Source organism: Eublepharis macularius, chromosome 17 (assembly GCF_028583425.1).
Source record: "Eublepharis macularius isolate TG4126 chromosome 17, MPM_Emac_v1.0, whole genome shotgun sequence".
NCBI classification, from domain to species: domain Eukaryota; kingdom Metazoa; phylum Chordata; class Lepidosauria; order Squamata; family Eublepharidae; genus Eublepharis; species Eublepharis macularius.
The window spans coordinates 45,346,717-45,365,106 of record NC_072806.1 but is presented as its reverse complement, the minus strand read 5'-3'; the positions used below and the strand labels follow the sequence as shown (position 1 = coordinate 45,365,106).

Here is an 18,390-nt window from a genome sequence, read left to right as displayed (position 1 = left end):
TAGGAGGTCTAATAAAAAGGATGTAGATGGAGAATCAGATGGTCTATTTCGTAAAGTGTTTTCAACTACTCTCCTTGCCTCCCCATGTGGTATAGCAGTGTACAATGACTGCACATCAAGAGTCATCCGATAGGCTACCCCAGGGACGTTTAGTCCTTCAATGATATTAATAAAGGCTGTGGTGTCCTTGATATAAGATTGGATCTTCCTCACATATGGTTGGAGAATGTAGTCCAAAAAGGCAGAATACTGAGTTCGTCCCTGAGATAGTGGGTCTCCCGGGGGGGGGGGGAATTGTCCGTGAATTTTTGGGAGACAATAAAAGACAGGGGTTCGTGGGTTGGTGTTAATTAGCCAGTTGTATAATCTTAAGGATATATTGTTAAGACCTAGTGCCTCATCCAGAACTACTTTAATGACCCTCTGGATATCCCCAAGTGGGTCGTGGTCAATTGGTCTGTAATAGTTCCTATCCTCTAACAGTCTTTCAACCTCCCATCTATAACCAATTGAGTTTAATATCACAATCCCCCCCCTTTATCTGCCGGTTTGATGATGATAGTGTTATCCCTGCTCAACTCCCTTAGCGCCCGCCATTCATTGATGTTTAAATTACTCCAAGCCTTTTTATTTTTTTGTTCCATACGAGTAACATCTCTGAGGACAACCTTTTCAAAAGTCTCAATCATATTGTCTGTGATTTTTTGAGTGAATGTGGAACGTTGTTTAATTTCTAGGGCTTTCATTTCTAGGGCTTGCTTACTTTTACAGACCCATCATAAAGAACTTTGCTCAAACTGCCCTACCCTTAACAGACTTGTTAAAAATGAAGGGGAAGGGGCTGCAAGGGAAAAACCTAGTGCTAAATTGAATTGGATGGCAGAATGCCGAGAGGCTTTTGAGAACCTAAAAAAAGCTGTTTATTTCTGATCCGGTTCTGCAGCACCTTGATGAGAACCGGAAATTTATAGTGCAAGTAGATGCTAGCGACACAGCAGTGGGTGGTGTGCTCTGACAGCCCAATGATGAGAGGAAATTGCACCCCTGCGCATACATTTCTAAGAAATTCTCTGAGGCTGAATGCAATTGGAGCGTCTTGGAGAAAGAATCTTTTGCAGTAAAACTAGCCCTTGAAATCTGGCGGCATTGGCTAGAAGGGGCTAAAGTGCCTTTTGAAGTATGGACTGATCACAAAAATCTAGAGGCACTACGCACTCCCCAAAGACTGAATGCCAAACAATTAAGGTGGGTGGAATTCTTCTCCAAATTCAATTTCACATTGAAATACCTCCCTGGGTGATTGAGTTTCTTAGCAGATGCCCTTTCGCGCATGTCCCAACATGACAGCCAGAGGAAGGAGATAATTGATACAGTTTTTTCACCAGCTCAGTTGGGAGGAGCGGTGACAACACGTAGCCAAGCTGCAAAAATGCAAAGCAGCACGAAACCTGATCTCTCAGAGTGGGGAGAGAGAGTAAAAGCGAAAACTGCAAAGGAGGGGGAGAATATGCCCAAAGTCGAACTGAAACAGGCGGGAGATGGCCACTGGTACAAGGGAAGCAAACTTTATATCCCAATGATCTTAAGAAAGGTAATCTTGCACCAATGTCATGATGCAAAAACTGCTGGACATTTTGGATACCTTAAAACCCTACACTTAGTACAAAGACAATTTTGGTGGCCAGCAATGAGAAAGGATATATCTCAATACATATCCTTCTGCCCTGTGTGTATAATGGGAAAATCAAGGTGGGGAAACCCCCTGGACTGATACAACCATTAGAAACGCCTCCTAGACCATGGGCTGTGATTTCAGTGGACTTTATTACTGACCTTCCCCCCTCAAAAGGACACACAGTCATCTTAGCAGTGGTGGATCTCTTTTCAAAGCAGGCTCATTTTATTCCTTGTACTACAGTTCCTACAGCTAAGAAACTAGCCAGCCTGTTCCTGAAGCATATAGTGAAACTGTACTCATTTCCTAATAAGGTAATATTCGACAGAGGTCCACAGTTCATTGCCCACTTCTGGTGGGAGCCCCTTAAACTAGCAGGGATTGAGCAAGGAATTAGCTCCGCCTATCATCCCCAAAGTGATGAACAATCAGAACGCACAAATCAGGTGCTTGAACAGTTCCTAAGATGCTACATTAACTACCAACAAGATGATTGGTTGGATTTTCTTGATTTCGCCAAATATGCGTACAACAACTCAATACATTCCTCAACAGGAGCCACACCATTTAAAATAGTACATGGATATGAAGGAAATGCCTTGCCTTTCTCTACAACTCCTCACAGGGAGGAGACCTGGAGGAGTGGTGGACTAATTTAACTTCCCAATGGGGAATCATTCAAAAGACTTTGGACAAAGCCAAAGAGGATTACAAAAAAATTTCTGACAAAAAGCACTCAGAGCAATGGGAACTAAAACTAGGAGCTTTTGTATACATCTCCACCAAAAACATAAATGGGGAGCAACCTAGTAAATAGCTCGGATGGAGATATCTAGGCCCTTTTCCTGTGAAGAAGTTAATCAATGATGTGACTGTAGAAATTGAACTTCCAAAGAACTTAAAACAAATCCACCCAGTGTTCCACTTCAGTCTTCTAAAGAGGGCTCCCCTACCTGATCAATGGCATCCAGAAAGGGGGCCCCCACATCCAATACTGGTGGATGGACATATTCACTATGAAGTGGAAGAAATCCTAGACTCTAAAATTAAGCACAACGAACTCTTCTACCTGGTCAGGTGGAAGGACTTTGATGACTCGTACAGGGAATGGGTGGAGCAGTCCCATATGAATGCACCCAGACTGATTTCTAACTTCCATAAATGTTATCCTGACAAACCTGGTCCTTAGGGAGAGGGGCCATCTTTAGGGGGGCAGAATGTCATGTCTGTAACCCCTACATCCATGTCATTGTTCTAGGGGATGCTAATTGCTAATACTGTGTTTTGATTTCATATTGCAAATGCTATATGCATCACTTTCGTTTCTCCCTCTCCCAGCCTGAGAACCCAGCTGTGTAATCTCTTTCTTTGAAGCTCACCGAAATGACCTTGTAGTGTGTGAAATGTTACCATTTCTTTCTGTCTTGTCTAGCTGATGGATAAACTCCAGCAAAGTTCCCAGACTTCTTCCTGCTCAAAACTGGTGGGTTAGGGAGGAGGGAAATGTTTGAGTATTTAGACCTATACTTTCCTCAAGCCTCCATTCCTTTCAAGGAAGCTGTACTGCTTGGAGGCTTTCTTGCTTCTAAGTAAACTATGGACCTGTATATGGAAATGATCTGATTTCTGAATAAAAAGCCATTTAACCAGGAACCTGTGTCTTGATGCAATGGTCCAGAGATCTATCTGCTGTATCCTGTCATCCATAGCCTGTCAGCCATATTGAAGCTGCGGGCATCTTGCTTAAGGTAACATGATAATACTGTTAAAACTGTGGTTCAGTTATCAATGTTCAGGAGCATATGGATCAAAAAGGATCACAGTTTGTGATCCCATATTATTTGAAAGGGGAGGAGGGAGCTTATGGAAAACAGAGCTGGCTTTCATAATTTGGCTCTCTCCTTCTGAGGCCCAGCAGTCACTTTGAGTCAGCACCCGGGGGAAGGAGAGCAGAGTTCCTTGTGTACTCCAGATTGGAAATGTAGGATTCCCCTTCTGCCTTCTGAACCTGTTCAGATCCACTCCGAGAGCTCGGGAGGGTTTCATTTCTTTCCCCCTAGAAGCTCGTATCTTAATTTGAACCACCAAATTGTGTCCATTCTGTGCTGCAGGTGTTGTGTATGACAACTCGCTAGTTTTCCCCTTCCAGAAAATATGCCTTCGAAGATTCTCCGTGGCACATGGAATGGCACTATTGGAAACTTAAAAAATATTGTAACACCAAAATGTTAAAACCAAGGATTGTAAATTAGGTTTGCTGTTGCTAATTTTCCATCCGTCGGCTATGTAATATCTACATAACACCTCTGGCGGAGATCATCTATTGTGTGGTGCTTATGCCAGTTGCATCCAACTCAGTTTCTCTTTTTCAACTGATACCAAGGAATGTGGAACTTGTGAATAGGGATGTAGAGTCAGCAGTGGACTGGATAAGAACATACATTGAAACAGGATCCAGACGAGGCTGAGGTGCTCTTGGTGGTCAGTGTGTGTGTTCAAGGAGTGGTACTAAACCTGTTTTAGATCTGCTGAACTGTATCTAACCACCCAATTCGAAGGCTTAAGAGCACTTCTTGAGAAGAAGGCATAGACTTCCTCTAGTTCTCCCCTCCCTCTGCATCCCACTGGGCCCCCTAACATTTTGTTTCTGGGAACCCTCAGGAACATACAGTGGGGTCTGCAGTGGGAGCAGGAAATTAGGGGGAGCAGGTGTCCTCTCTTAATACTTAAGGGTTCAAATTTTCTTCTAAATGGCACGATTGGATGCAGGCCACCCTCACGTTATGCTGCCCTTCCTCCATGAGCTCAGGGTGGCATACGTAGTTCTTCCTCTTCCATTTTATCTTCACCACGATCCTGTCAGAATGGACGGAGAAAAGCCACTGGCTTCAGGCCACCCAGTCCTTTTGGGACACACTGGGCCTCACTCTCCTCTGAGGAGCATGTTCACCTCTTGGGGCTGCTAGTAGTTCTAGCTCTTTCTCTGGAGGCACACATCCTCCGGAGAAAGAGGCAACCTCTAGCTTCAGTCGGCCCCTCCTAGGCAGAGTCTTGCCACGGCTATTCATGCTGCGTTCCCATCCAGGTGCCTGAAGTGCAGCATGCTCCTGTGTAAAGATGCCAATGTTTCGAGGTCTCTGCTGTAATTGCAGCTTTTCTTGCTTTCTAAGGTTAGGCTACTGGTGGCAACTGGAGCCATAATCTTCTCTGTGGCCCCAAGGAATTCAAAGGGTGCTCGATTTCCAGAAGCTTACTCTGAAATGTTTTTCTTCCTCTTAAGCATTGGTAGCTAAGCTATTAAAAGTTCTGCTTGCTGCTCTTTGCTGATGATATGTACTTGTTTTATTTTGGTATTGTGTTGTCTTTATATATTATTGTAGCACTTAAAAATAAAATGGTGCAAAGAATTCTGAGTATTTGGAAGAAGAAGCTAAGCTCTCTTTGCTTCTTAAAATTGTACTTTCGTTGCCTCTCAGTGATACTCACATTTTTCTAGTATGTATTTATTTATCCAGGGAAGGAAATGCTGAGAGAGCCAAATTCTCCTCGTGCTTTGATCTGAATTTACTGGAAGTTAATGCATGCAATTCTAGTGGCCATGGACACCAAAGCAAAACATTAGCAGATTACTTGCTATGTCATCTGTTTAAAAAGTGGTCTTAAACTGTGAAGAATACTTGCCAGATGACTGATAGCCCACTTCCTAAAGATAGGTGCTTAATCCATCTTGCCCTTAAATTCTACTTTCCTTTAACTTTTTCTTTTGTAAAAAAACCCCACAACTTGTTTTTACAGCACTGCAGAGAGATTGCTGCCAGATTCTGAGCGGAGTGCCCCAGAAGCCCCTGTGACTGATAAAAAAGCACCTGGAAGTGAGCGAGCGGCTGAGCGAGCGGCTGCAGCCCAGCAGAATTCCGAAAGGGCACGTCTTGCTCCACCGTCAGCATATGTGAATATGCAGGTATTGGACATGTATTCAGGCAGGCATACATTTCTGCTATCGTTTGTAAACCATGGATGACCCAAAGTCAGCTTGCATAGTGATTTAATCTGGCCCCAGCAGCCTTTGCCAATTTTAAAAAGGCCTACAGTTGCTCTTGTGAATGCAAGAAAACTGCTTCCTGAAATGGACAAAATCCACATTTGAAATGTAACATTTCTTTGAGTTGCATTTATAATATCCCACCTATACTTTGTCCTTAATTATGAAACTACTAGATCAGTTTTGCTTACAGCGCTTGACCAACCCGTGTGCGGCTGCGTGGAGAGTGAGTCAGTTTTGTATGAAAAAATATTCTTCTGGCTCCCAGATCCACTGTCAGGGGAATAAGGTGGCCTCCAAGAATGCAGATGTTAGCCATCCCTGGTATAAACTTTTGACAAGCAACAACAGCCTCTCTAGAAACATCTGGTAACAGTAACAGACTTGTTCTATGACTTTGACTCCTCCCTGTAAAAATAATTCACTTCTCAGGCATCTGCAAATGTTACTAATGAAAAGCAAAGGATAAGTTTCTGGCTGGAGGCTTTTTCTCAGGGGCATTGCTCACTACTGTGTGCACATTCTTTTTGCCGCTGAGGCTTTTATCACTCGGTGGGCTTGTGCTTTTCACCCCGTGTTCAACAGAGGTCTATGGCACAGAAATGCAGGGCGGAGGTGTTAGAATGTTGCCACCCACATCATTCTAGCAGGATTGTGGGGACTGAACCTTGCCGTGACAAACGGTACTTCTGTCCATTGCAATGATCAAATGGCCAAAAGCCAGCCAACGGTTGGAGGGAAAGGGCCAAAGAATCGAGCAGTTTTCAGTCATCAGCTGAAAGAGCCTTGGCTGTTGGCAAAGATTCATAAATGGTCCTTAGTACTAGTAGCCTACTTTATACTTTCAAATGGTCCTGCAGAACACAGTAAAAATGCTCTCCCAATGGCAAGGCCTCCCTCCTATTCCTTCTATATTTCTTCAGTAAAAACTTCCCTTACGCTTGTGAACTGCCTTGGGTGTATCGTTATCTAATCCAAGATTTTCCGTTTTCCTGGCAGTGCCTCTCCTAGGCTTCAAGCAGAACCTTTCAACTGGGAGGAGCTCAGGGGTCAAACTTGGGACCTTCTGCATGCAAAGCTGAAAGGGACTCTAGAGAGACAGTCATTTGCAGCTCAGAGGAAGGGCGTTCTGAAGCTGTGTGATGTAGTGGTTAGCATACCAAGTGGACTAGGGCTTGGATTCAAATCCCCTCTTGTCATGAAACTTAGTGGATGACCTTGGAGTTATTGTGAGGATAAAATGGAAGAGAAAAGAACAAGGTACTCTGCCCTGAGCTACCTGGAAAAATTCTCAAGAAAGAAACGCCCCTGACAGCTGACTGCCCAACTCCTCCTGGAACATTTCAGTGGATGTAAAGTCCCCATCCTCCTTGTGAACATGGTAAAAAGGTGTTTACAACTACCAATAACTTCCAAGGGCTGAAAGCCTGTAATAAGGTTACTGAATTAAGGGCTTGTGGATACAAACCAAAGAAAAGCCTGTCCCACTTGAGGGGGACAGCAGGGTGGGGGTGGGCTGCAGCACATACTGGATGGGAGTGTTGAGCCTCACATTCCTTCCAACACACCGTTTTTTAATATACAAAAAGTGTTGTGTTTTGTTGTTGGAGGAGAATTGAAAAGTGAAATACACCACCTATCTGCAGCCTAAAATCGGACAGACCAGGCAACACCTTAGTACAATTCTGTTGCTTGTATGAATCGCCCCTAAACTTGAACATGCAGAAGGTAGGAAAATGGGGGGACGTGGCTCACTGCTGTGTGCACACTCTCTTTGCCATGGAGGCGTTTATCATTCGGTGGGCTTGTGCTTTTCACACCATGTTCAACAGAGGTACGTCAAATAGTAGAAACGTTTTTACTTTAAGCAGTCTGCTGTTTTGTAATACTGATATAAGAAAATGGGGTGGAGCCAAACAAGTCATAATACTGATTCGTAGCACAGCAGGCCCCTTTCCGGTATACCTGGAGTTACACAGGTGCCATCAGCACTGATGTGTGGTTTTGGTTTTGGACATGTTTAGACAACTCATAAGCAGCTGTCCTCTGAAGAAGTGTGTGTTACCTTGCAAGTTTTATGGGCACACTATAAAGCAACAAGATGGATAGCCATGTTTGTCTGTAGCAGTAGAAAAGAGCAAGAGTCCAGTAGCACCTATAAGACTAACAAAATTTGTGGTAGGGTATGAGCTTTCGTGAGCCACAGCTCATGAAAGGTACCACAGCTCACCAAGGTATCTGAAGAAGTGAGCTGTGGCTCACAAAAGCTCATACCCTACCACAAATTTTGTCAGTCTTATAGGTGCTACTGGACTCTTGCTCTTTTCTACTGCTATAAAGCAGTATTTAGTGGGCAGATTATTTTCAACATTCTTAGAGCAACTTGAAAGGATCTGCAAAGGGAATGATGCTGGTGTTTCTCTCTCTCTCTCTCTCTCTCTCTCTCTGTGTGTGTGTGTGTGCGCGCGTGCGCGCGCGCGCGCGTGCAAAAGTTCCGGGTAGTGATGTTCTAGTGGAAACTCAGCAAAAATCCAAGTAGTTTGGGGAAAGGGTTATGTTTGAAATTTGTGGATTGCAGTTATTGCTAAACCTTTGCTCAAAGTTTAAAGTATATCAGAAGTTTATTGGCCTGCCGTCACATTGTTGTTTGGTGCTTAGCACTCCTCCTAGACAAACTCATGGACCATGTTCAAAATCTTTGTGGCTTAGAAAGCAGTGTTACTGGCATGACATTTAGCTAGAGTAGTGATTAAGCTGCCTTCTCTGTGTTTTCATTTTAGGCATTTGACTATGAACAGAAGAAGCTATTAGCAACCAAAGGTATGTGGGGCAACTCTGACTTGTAGCCTGTATCTATTTGTTAGCAGTGCAATGAAAAAGGGTTTCTGCCTCTATATATCCCACCCCTACCCCTGAGATTTTGCTGCGTTGCTTACTAAAATGGAGAAGCTATGTTGCAAGACAAGAAGTCTTGCCATCCAAACTTTGCGCTTGTAAAAATCCTGGATCCGCAGCTACATTTTATGTAACAAGAGAACACCCTAAACCTGAAACATCTTTGCATCCAGGGCTTTTTTCCCCTTGGATCGTGATGTTCTTTCTTGGGTCAGGTGGTCAGAATGAGTGATCTGCCGGTTCCTTTCCAATTTTGCCGTTTCACTTTTGCCACTTAGTTTTCAGAAGACCACATGCATTGTGTTTCTGCATAGGCTTTTCTTGAGCATAATTGTACTTAAAACATACCCTCTTTTATAGTAGTTTGGGAAGCCAGCTCAGAGTCCCTGGCCAGGCATCCGGAGTGAAGGGAAACGGTGCAATAAGCTCATACATTCCATGCTTCGGTGCGCAAGAGCTGAAGTGAGTGATCATATGCATGCATACATGCGTGTGAGAGAACCATCCCGATCACAAAGAGGAGAACCCCCAGAAATTAGATAAACTGGCATCGCATAGTATAGGTCCCAGGTTCTTGCACCCATGCAGGCAGCATCCCCATCTTAAAGGGTGAAATGACTCTTAGAAATGTGCAGGGTTTTTTAACCTTCTCTGTAGGGAGTGGGATGGAGAAGCAAAGATTTGAGAGCAAACTGTAGATTTTTCTGAGCATCTAAAATGCTGCATGTAGCATATTGGCTAGCAAAGTGCTCATTTTATCTGAAAGCTTACAGGATTAAGGTTTACAAATAAACATGGATGACAAGTTTAGGGAGGAAGTGGCTCTGTTCTGAAGAAATGCTCAAATAAAAACAAATTGATGGATTCTACCTCTGATCAAGAGATTTTTAGGGAATTCTAGGACATATTAGACCAAATTAAACCTTTATTGGTGAGAAGGGGTGGTAATAAATCCAAATAGGAAAACAAAAAGATTTGGTTTGATGCAGAGTGCAAATATAGCAGGAGGCAAGTCAGGAAGGACTACTATAACTTCAAGAAGTCCAATAACATTGCTACACAAACAATATATCTCAATTCAAAGCACAGACGCAGGATCCTTCCCAGGCACAAGAAGCACTGCAGCATCTGACAATCTTGGGCAGATCTGATTGAGGCATCCACCAGTAATGACACAAGATCTTTTCTGAGGATTTTGAGGATGCAGTTTTGAGGAAATTTTTTTTCACCCCAGATGCACAATTTGTTCCTGAAGCTTTGGATGCATTTGAGGCAAATATAACCTCACTTTTTTGTATGTTATTCCGGTGTGGATTGGTAGCTTGGGTACGAGCCCATATATAATCCAGACAAATTTCCTTAGAATTACTTTAGCATGTCCTAGATGTATCACCTCATCCTCCTTGTTAATGGGAACTGGACAGAAAACAATTTCTCTTATAGCCTAGTTATTAAATAGAGGCTTGCAATTAATCTAAAGAGCAAGAAATCACTAGTTTTGTGGTCAGTATTCGAGTCAGTCAGTCAATCTTTATTACGGTCATAGACCGCACAATAATAGCATACAACCCAGTCATGGTAAGTCATATTATTTACAAATCTATTCACTAAAATTTCAGGGTACAGAGTCTTAAATATTTAAAACCTTAAAACCTGAGTGCCTAAGACCAAATTATTAAATATTAAAATCCTTAACATTATAAAATATTTAAATATTTCCCCCTGTAAAATACTTCCTAATCCGTATGGCTTGCACAGCAAAATTTGCCACCTTTAATGTAATTTCATGGTCCTTATCGGCTAAAAGCTTATCTAGATAGAATCTGTCATTTCTACCTGGGAACCGATTACAAATTGGAGTTATAAAGATTGCCCTAATATTTTGATAAAGCTCACACTCGAAGAGTACGTGTCCCCTAGTTTCTATCTTTCCAGCCCCTCATATACATACTCTTTTCTCGAGTGGTTGTTTTGCATATCTGCCCTCCATGACCGCTGATGGTAACGTGTCCATTCTGAGTATTCGAGTCTTTTATACCTGGATGTGCTCACCTGCTGCTAGGTAAGCTGAACTCACTCTATTTGGATTGTGAATCTTTGCTGGCCTTAGGGAAGATTGGTGCTTATAGTTAGGATAGCAGCCACCCCTTGGTGGAAGAATGGCGTGGTCTTCAGGAAGGGAAGTGGCGTGTATGCTCGCTCAAGTATTTTTGGATAGTCGTACTCTAATCAAGACCAGTTACCATGTTACTGTTACAGTACTATAGTACAATCATTTCAGAGGTGTTTTTTTTTCTTGCAAGAATGAATTCACTTCCACTCGCTGCCTTACATGGACGATTTACTGGCCAGGAAAGGGGATCTAGAATTTTTTATCTGTGATAAATCTTCCGTAGAGACTGCATTTTTTTTCTTTTTCTGTGTAATTTATTCAGATCTGAGAAGAAAATTTCTGGATCCTTATCTGAATAAGAAGCCTGTTGGTTCTTCTCATTATCATGAAATGTCTCTGTTTGCAGACCAGGATTTTAATATAACAATAGACTATGTAAATATATATATTTGTTGCAATTAAATGTCATTTGTTGGGATACAGATTACATAAATAAATAAACATTATTTTTGTCTTTTTGCAAGCTATGTTGAAGAAGCCAGTGTCACAGAGGTGAGAACACCAACAAACACCTGGAGTGGGCTTGGCTTCTCCAAATCCATGCCAGCTGAAACAATCAAGGAACTAAGGACGAGCAAATCATGTATCATACAAACCATCTATGATGATAACATATGAGGTATGTTGAACCATTGGTAGCAGTTTTTTGAAACGGTAAAGTATGCATGTCAGGATACTATTAAATTTTAATGTGTACAGACTTGGGGGGGGGGGTTGCAGAGTTCAAGGGATTGGGTCCTACAGGGAGCAGAAGGGGAACCTTCTTAAGCAAAATACTATTGAGCATGAGGAACTACAGTGAGAGCAGGATCTGGGCAAAATTGCCTTTTCCTTCCTCTTCTGCTACCGGCAATTCTTCTGTTTCCTTATTCCTCACTTAGCCCCTCATTTTGCATGTGGCATGTTGTTTACAAGGGTCCCCGAGTTGTCAGCAAATGATTCTTCAGGAGATGTGAGTAGAGGTTGTGCGATTTGGGATTCCAATTCAGAAAAAAATACCTGAAATCAGACCCGATTTGGGAAAGATCGGGATTTCCGAATCGGGCCCCGCATTGCTGGCCTGATTTGGAAATACCAAATCAAAGCTTTCTGAAGCGATTTGGATCACTTTGGAAAGCTTCGGTCAAGCAAGAGCAGCCTACCCCGCAGGACTTTTCTGGCTGTTTACAGCCAGATTTCTGATTTCTGACTCTTTTTCCCCGCTTCGGAAATTCCGCAGCAGGAAACCTGAATCTTTTTTTTGTTGCACACCCCTGGTTGTGAAGCCTGCTAGATTAAGGTGAGGAAAATCCACTACCATGTGCTCCTTCTGCTGGCCCCTTCCATAGGATCCAATTCAAGGTTTTTCAGGACATTAAGATGCAAAGAAGCTTAGTCCATACCATGACTCTGCAAGTTTACCTTATCCACCATTAACTGCTGGGGTCTTTCTAATTGGTTTTGAAACCTTCAAACAGGTTTTTAAAACTTGTTTTGTTTGACGTAGTTTTCCAGAGTCTGGGCATTTTACAAGAATAGATAACATTTGAAGGCTGTGGTTGTAAAAAGATGCAAGTATATCAATCCCAGACTTCTCCTAGCCAATTTTTGTGGCCTGTCAGATGCTCCAGTGAAGATGGTATTGACCAGCTTTTTATGGGTAGTAGACACAGGCATGGACCCCACATAATGGCATGCCATGGTTTTGTGCCCATAGGAATGACTTTGGGGGGGAATCCTCTGGTCTGGTGCATCTCTCCCCTCCTGCCCCTTCCTTCAGTCGCAACTAGGAAATTCAACATTGCTACTTTTTGTAGCAGCCATGAAGGAACTAGACAAGATCTTAAAAGGTTAAGGATGTGTTTGCTGGGGACCAGGATCAAGATATTCAAAATAATGGTATTCCCTATACTATGTATATATGTGAAAGTGGACAGTAAAGGAAAGCAGACTAGAAGAACATTGATCCATTTGAAATGTGGTGTTGGATGAGAGTTTTACAAGATACCATGTACAACCAGAAAATAAATTAAAAAGTGGGGTTGTAGATCAAATCAAGCTTGGCAGCATTATAACACACACAGCAAGCCCTACTTTGTTCAGATTGCAAACAATGGCTTGTTCTGTGTCTTTTGAACCAATGGAAGCTAAACCATGGATGTGTGAGCCTGAAGATTCTGCAGACTTACTGTTGTCACAGTGGTCTATCATGTCATGTCAGGGACGAGCCTCACAAGGAAGTAACGACTTAAGGCCTTGTGAATTTTAATGTGGAGGAATGGAGTTGGGAGGGTGGGATGTTTCTCCCTATTGGCAACAGCCCTTGGCATGCAGATGCCTCATGCAGTTGGGCCAACCTGTATGGAGTACCTCATGCCTCATGCAGTTGGGCCAACCTGCATGGAGTACCTCATACCTCATGCAGTTGGCCCAACCTGCATGGAGTACCTCATGCCTCATGCAGTTGGCCCAACCTGCATGGAGTACCTCATGCCTCATGCAGTTGGGCCAACCTGCATGGAGTACACACAGTAACAAGATCTTCCTCCCTCCTTCATTGATGTATTTGAGGATGGTCACTAAGAGTCCCAGTTTGAAATAAGTCAACGTTTATTTATTTACTAAATTCTTACCCTGCTTTCCAACTACTGTCCTCCAAACAGCTTATCTCACTTTTAGAAATATGTTAACAATATCTCCCCCCTCACACCCCCTCACAATATTCTCAATTTTATTCATACTTGTGGAAAGAATATTTTAAACCTTCATCCCAGAGCAAGAAATCTTTAATGCTCCTAAGAACAAGGAAAGCTACTCTATCTCTGATATTAACATAGCACTGTTTGTATGGCGGGGGTGGACTGTCTAGTCCTCCCTCCCAGGACAAAGAATTGTTCAGTATCCTGAGAGTTATGCCAACAGTCTTCCCTCTCCGTTCCTTTACAATTTGCACAATGGAGAAGAATATGTTATTCTACATTATTTACGAGGTATTTCTCTGTGGCTTTCTGGAGAAGTGTGTAATACTTGCCCAGTCTGACCTCCACACAGGATGCTGCAATCTTGTTTTGGTTTCTGGATTTCCTCCCCTGCTGCTATGGGTCTGCCGTGACTCATTAGCAGTGAGGCTTTGGGGTGGATGGAGAGAACTAGGAATAGTCCTTCAGGACTGTTCTTGACTTTTATGATCTTAAAATACTGTACACTCTGCTCTTCTGCCCTTTTAGCATTGCAAAATTCTCTTCACATTTGGAAAGAACAATCCCTGCCGCATACCAGGTATCCCATGGATTTACTCAACCCGAGACAATTTGCTTTGATTGCTGTTTAACTAGCAAAAGGGCCTGGAGGAAGCATCATTCCTCTGAGGAGTTCACATGCAGGACTGTGGCAAAGTACAAAGGACTGCTGGCAGGATGATACCTTACCTTGTGTTTAGGTTGGACACAGCCAAAGCCCTGCACTCTCGTGAATTCTCTCTCTCTTGCAAGTAAAAGTATTGCATTAAATGAGACATAAACCATCTGCACATCTCTGAATGGGCTGCAAGTGATAAAACAAAGTGGATGTTTTTCCTTAGGAGCCATTTTAGCTGTGGAGTACCGTGTGTTTTACTCTTGCTTCCTGTGGGGGTCAGGGAAGTGCTGTTTATTAGGAGACTGAAAATGTTTTCTGGGTCTCAGTCATTTGACTGTATCTCAGAAACAAACCAACTGCCTAGGCTCTTTGCTTTGTAAATGATTTCTTCAGAGACTCTAATGCATATGTTTGTGCTATGCTTAGAACATATGGGGAAAAAAATTTTTAAAAAAACATGGGTCGCTTTGTTTCCCCTATTTATCTTGGGCATTTTTCACTCTCCATTTGTCTTAGGTAATGCTCCTATTATCATACCTGACATCATTTTTCAGAATAATAACCTGAGGCTTACCAGTAAGCTGAGAGAAACTTGTGGGTTGGGTCACAAAGCTGCTGATTGGGGGGAGGGGGGGCAGTGGGTGGCAACAGATAACCTGCATCAGTGGAGGATTCACATCCAAGTCAGTGTTACGATGAGCACACAAAAGCTCTGTTATTGTCAGGTCTTGCCAGATAAGTCCCCAAGCTCAGACACTCGTGTGTAAAAGTTAAAGTTGCTTTATTAGAGATATATCAGTATCAAGGTACTCAGACAGGGTCATTGGCAGAAGTGACGCCAGGTGGGTGAGGCAGTGCTAATTAAAGGGACGTTCCCTGGGGAATGGGAGACCGTTACGGTTTTGGCACGAAGGGTCCAGGCCAGTGGGAGAAGGGAACAGGGGAGGGATGAGTGTCCTCAGGGAGGACTGGCTCCGGCCGGTGTTTCAAGGGCATGCTCTCAAGCTGGCTGGGAAATCGAAAGCAAACACCTGCAAGATAAGCAGCTAACAGCCAAGCAGCAATTCAGTATCCTTCACACATTCTCAGAGGATCAAAGCACCATGCGTAGAACCAACGGTGGCAGATATACTGGGGTGTATCTGACAGTTATGTTGAGAGGAGTTCCCGCCCTTCCCCCTCTCTTTAAAAAAAAAAGTTTTGCAGAAAGCAAAACAATGTCATACACGTTTACTTTTGCAATGATCAGCATAAAGGAAAGGTGGGGTTTTTTTCCTGAGGCAGTCTCTTACTTATGGAAATTAATTTTTACGTGATGCTTACTGGAGACATTCTTCAGCACCATCTGTCCACATTTTGTTTCCAGTATTCTGAACGCAAATCTTTATTGCCTATGAAATGCTATTCACATAAGCCTTAATCCACATACTCAAACCATTATTAAGCAAAAAAAACCCCAAACCCACAAATATGACTCCTACTTTGTACCATTAAGTCTTTGCTCCATATGTATTAATGGTGAGCTTTATTTTTGCCTACCTTGGGGAAAGGGTGCTGAGTGGCTGTGTTATATTCTTCAGTAGATTGACTTTTAAAATTATGCATTCATTAGCACAAAATTATCAGAAGGCTGTTTGTAAAGCAGGAGATAAGGGGTCTGTAGAGTGTATCTATTGAGGGTGTGTGTGTGTGTGTGTGTGTGTGTGTGTGTTGTGTGTGTTGGGACTTTAATTGCTTACTGAGGTCTTAATCCTAAACTTCTTTATTTGTGTGTGTGACCCCCCCCCCCCGGTTCAGTAGTGTTTGAGTATATCTGCGTTGCTGATACTGTTCTGCTGCCCCTTGTTCTCTAGACCGGGGGGGGGGGTCCTTGGTGCTATCTGTTTTCTCTTCCCTTGGTCATTTTCTTCATTCTCTTCTCTTACTGCCACTTTGTTGAATTGGCTGAGGCAACCAGAGCAATTTTGTTATTGTGATGGCATCAGCAAAACCATGAGGGTCACCAGTTAAATGACAGGAAGGATTAAAAAAAAAGCTGGGGCTGGTCAGGGGAACCAGGGGGCCAAGCAGTGTCTAAACATTATCAATCAATCAATCAATCAATCAATCAATCAATCAATCAATCAATCAATCAATCAATCAATCAATCAATCACCTTTATTGGCATTAGAAATAATTTTAGTATATGTGCTGCCGAAGCGAGCACATTAGAAGTAATAATAGTCTACAATCAGAGATAGGGACGTCTAAACATTATAATGGTGACTCTTTCAGTCACCAACTGGTGTGGATGCGCTAAATATGCTGTGCTGGAACAAATCTCAAAGCTAGTGCATGTTTGTTGCAAGGCTGGTTTACAATGCTCTGCAGAAAGAAGTGAGGTCGTGACTGCTGTACATGTTGGAGTGTGTCAGACTCCCCTGTGTCTATTCACAGCAAGTCCTTTTTTCTCTTTCACTGCCTATGGAGGCAGCGCTGGGGAGAAGGACTGTGGCGTAGTCTTCTCCTTGAAGTTGTGTGTGTTTCATGTGGAGAAGTACTGAGACAGGTAGCCTGAAGTGGGGCTGTCCCAGAGGCCTCTTCTGCGCATGCTGGCCTTTCTGGGCCTCTTCTGGCCCCAGAGGAAGCATGCTTTCCTGGAGAGAGGACCGCTACTGAATGGTTTGCTTAACTATCAAAAACTGATTGTTGCAGATTTTCCTCTCAGTCTTCACGTCCCCCTTTTTTCCTTCTGGCCATTCTTACAGGGATCCTCCATGTCTCTCTCGCAGTCCAATAGCCGGGAGCACCTGGGCAGTGGCAGTGACTCCGATAACTGGAGGGATCATAACGGCATTGGTCCTACAGCTCCCAGCAATTTTGTCTCCTCCATTGGCAGCCCTAAAGAGAAACAAAACAAACCAAGTAAGGGCTTTTAAAAGCTTTTTTTAAAAAAAAAAACAGGGCTTGACTGAACTAATACAATACTGTTGGATTTTATTCCAAGCCTAAAACCACAAAATACGTTTTATTAATGATGCTGTGTTGGAACGCTAGGGCACGCAAGGCTGCCCCGGAAACGCCAGCGTGATGTTGCATCCCCCCCACATCACGGTGTGTGGTTTAGTTTTCTTCATGAAGGATAGGTCTGTCAGTAGCCGTTAGCTACGATGGCTGAGTGGGATTTCCATGTGTAGGAAGAGTACCACTGGGGAGAACAGCAGCAAGATGCTTCGTGTCCCTTCTGGCGGGCCTTCTGGGGCGCTTGGTTGGCCACTCTAAGAAACAGGAGGCTGAGCCAGATGAGCCGTCGTTCACATCTGGCAGGGCCTTACGGTCTTAACGTTGGTTTGAGTGTTTCCCTACCACATTTTTGGCTGCTGTGATTCAGACAGAAAACTATTTGGCATGAAATTAGAGTACGTATTATAGAGGATGGGGGGCAGGAGTTCGATACAGGTCTACCATTTTCAGCAACAACTTAGTTTTTCTAGTACTTAGTTCAAGGGCCCCCAACCTTGTTGAGTTCTGGGCACCTCTGGAATTCTGACTCAGAGTGACGAGTGTATTGGATGGTCACACTAATCATAGTGATTGTGATTAGACTGTGGTCTCATAACTATGCCAGAAATTAGAGCAAACTGCTTTCTACAGATAATAAAGGCTGCTCATCAAAGCAGCTTGTGCACTGTTTAAGTAGTTCAATGGGCTCGTTCTTTAACATGAAATGCAAACTGATTAGAAATAAAAGGTATTTCCTCTCTGCACTTCCAGCTGAACATTATCTCAGCAGCAGCAATTACATGGACTGCATCTCTTCGCTGACGGGAAGCAATGGCTGTAACCTGAATAGTCTGTTTAAAGGCTCAGACCTGCCCGAGCTGTTCAGCAAACTGGGTTTGGGCAAATACACAGACATATTCCAGCAACAAGAGGTCAGTGTCTGGAAGAGGAATTTTGTTGTTGTTCCTGCTGGAGTGTTTTGATTTTTCAAGTCACACCTCTCAGTGGCTACCCTCTGCTGTGCTTCCATTGACTATTCTGGGAAGAGACCCTCTTCATTCATTCCTTGAATTTAGGAAGAGCCAGCTTCAGACCGTGAATCTGCCCACCAGGCACTTCCTTCCTTTCTCCATAATGATTCTATGATACGTTTTACCTGCAATGCTTGAATGCCCCCTGTGGCGTGGCTGTGCCACATGTATCATCAGTGGGCTGGGACAAATTGAGATCAAGTCGGTGTTCATGTGAATATAGTTATGGATATATTCCTGTTCCTATGGATATATT

The 18,390-nt window shown here is 43.2% G+C and overlaps 1 protein-coding gene across 1 annotated transcript in view; it reads left to right on the top strand.

Annotated features, from left to right (window-relative positions):
• BICC1 (BicC family RNA binding protein 1) overlaps window positions 1-18,390 on the top strand; it is a 398,003-nt gene that overhangs the window by 361,647 nt on the left and 17,966 nt on the right. Inside the window, 7 exon segments of the mRNA XM_055001373.1 lie at window positions 5,471-5,636; window positions 8,498-8,537; window positions 11,250-11,264; window positions 11,267-11,355; window positions 11,357-11,404; window positions 16,869-17,025; window positions 17,875-18,035. Coding sequence (XP_054857348.1) covers window positions 5,471-5,636; window positions 8,498-8,537; window positions 11,250-11,264; window positions 11,267-11,355; window positions 11,357-11,404; window positions 16,869-17,025; window positions 17,875-18,035 — 676 coding nt within the window.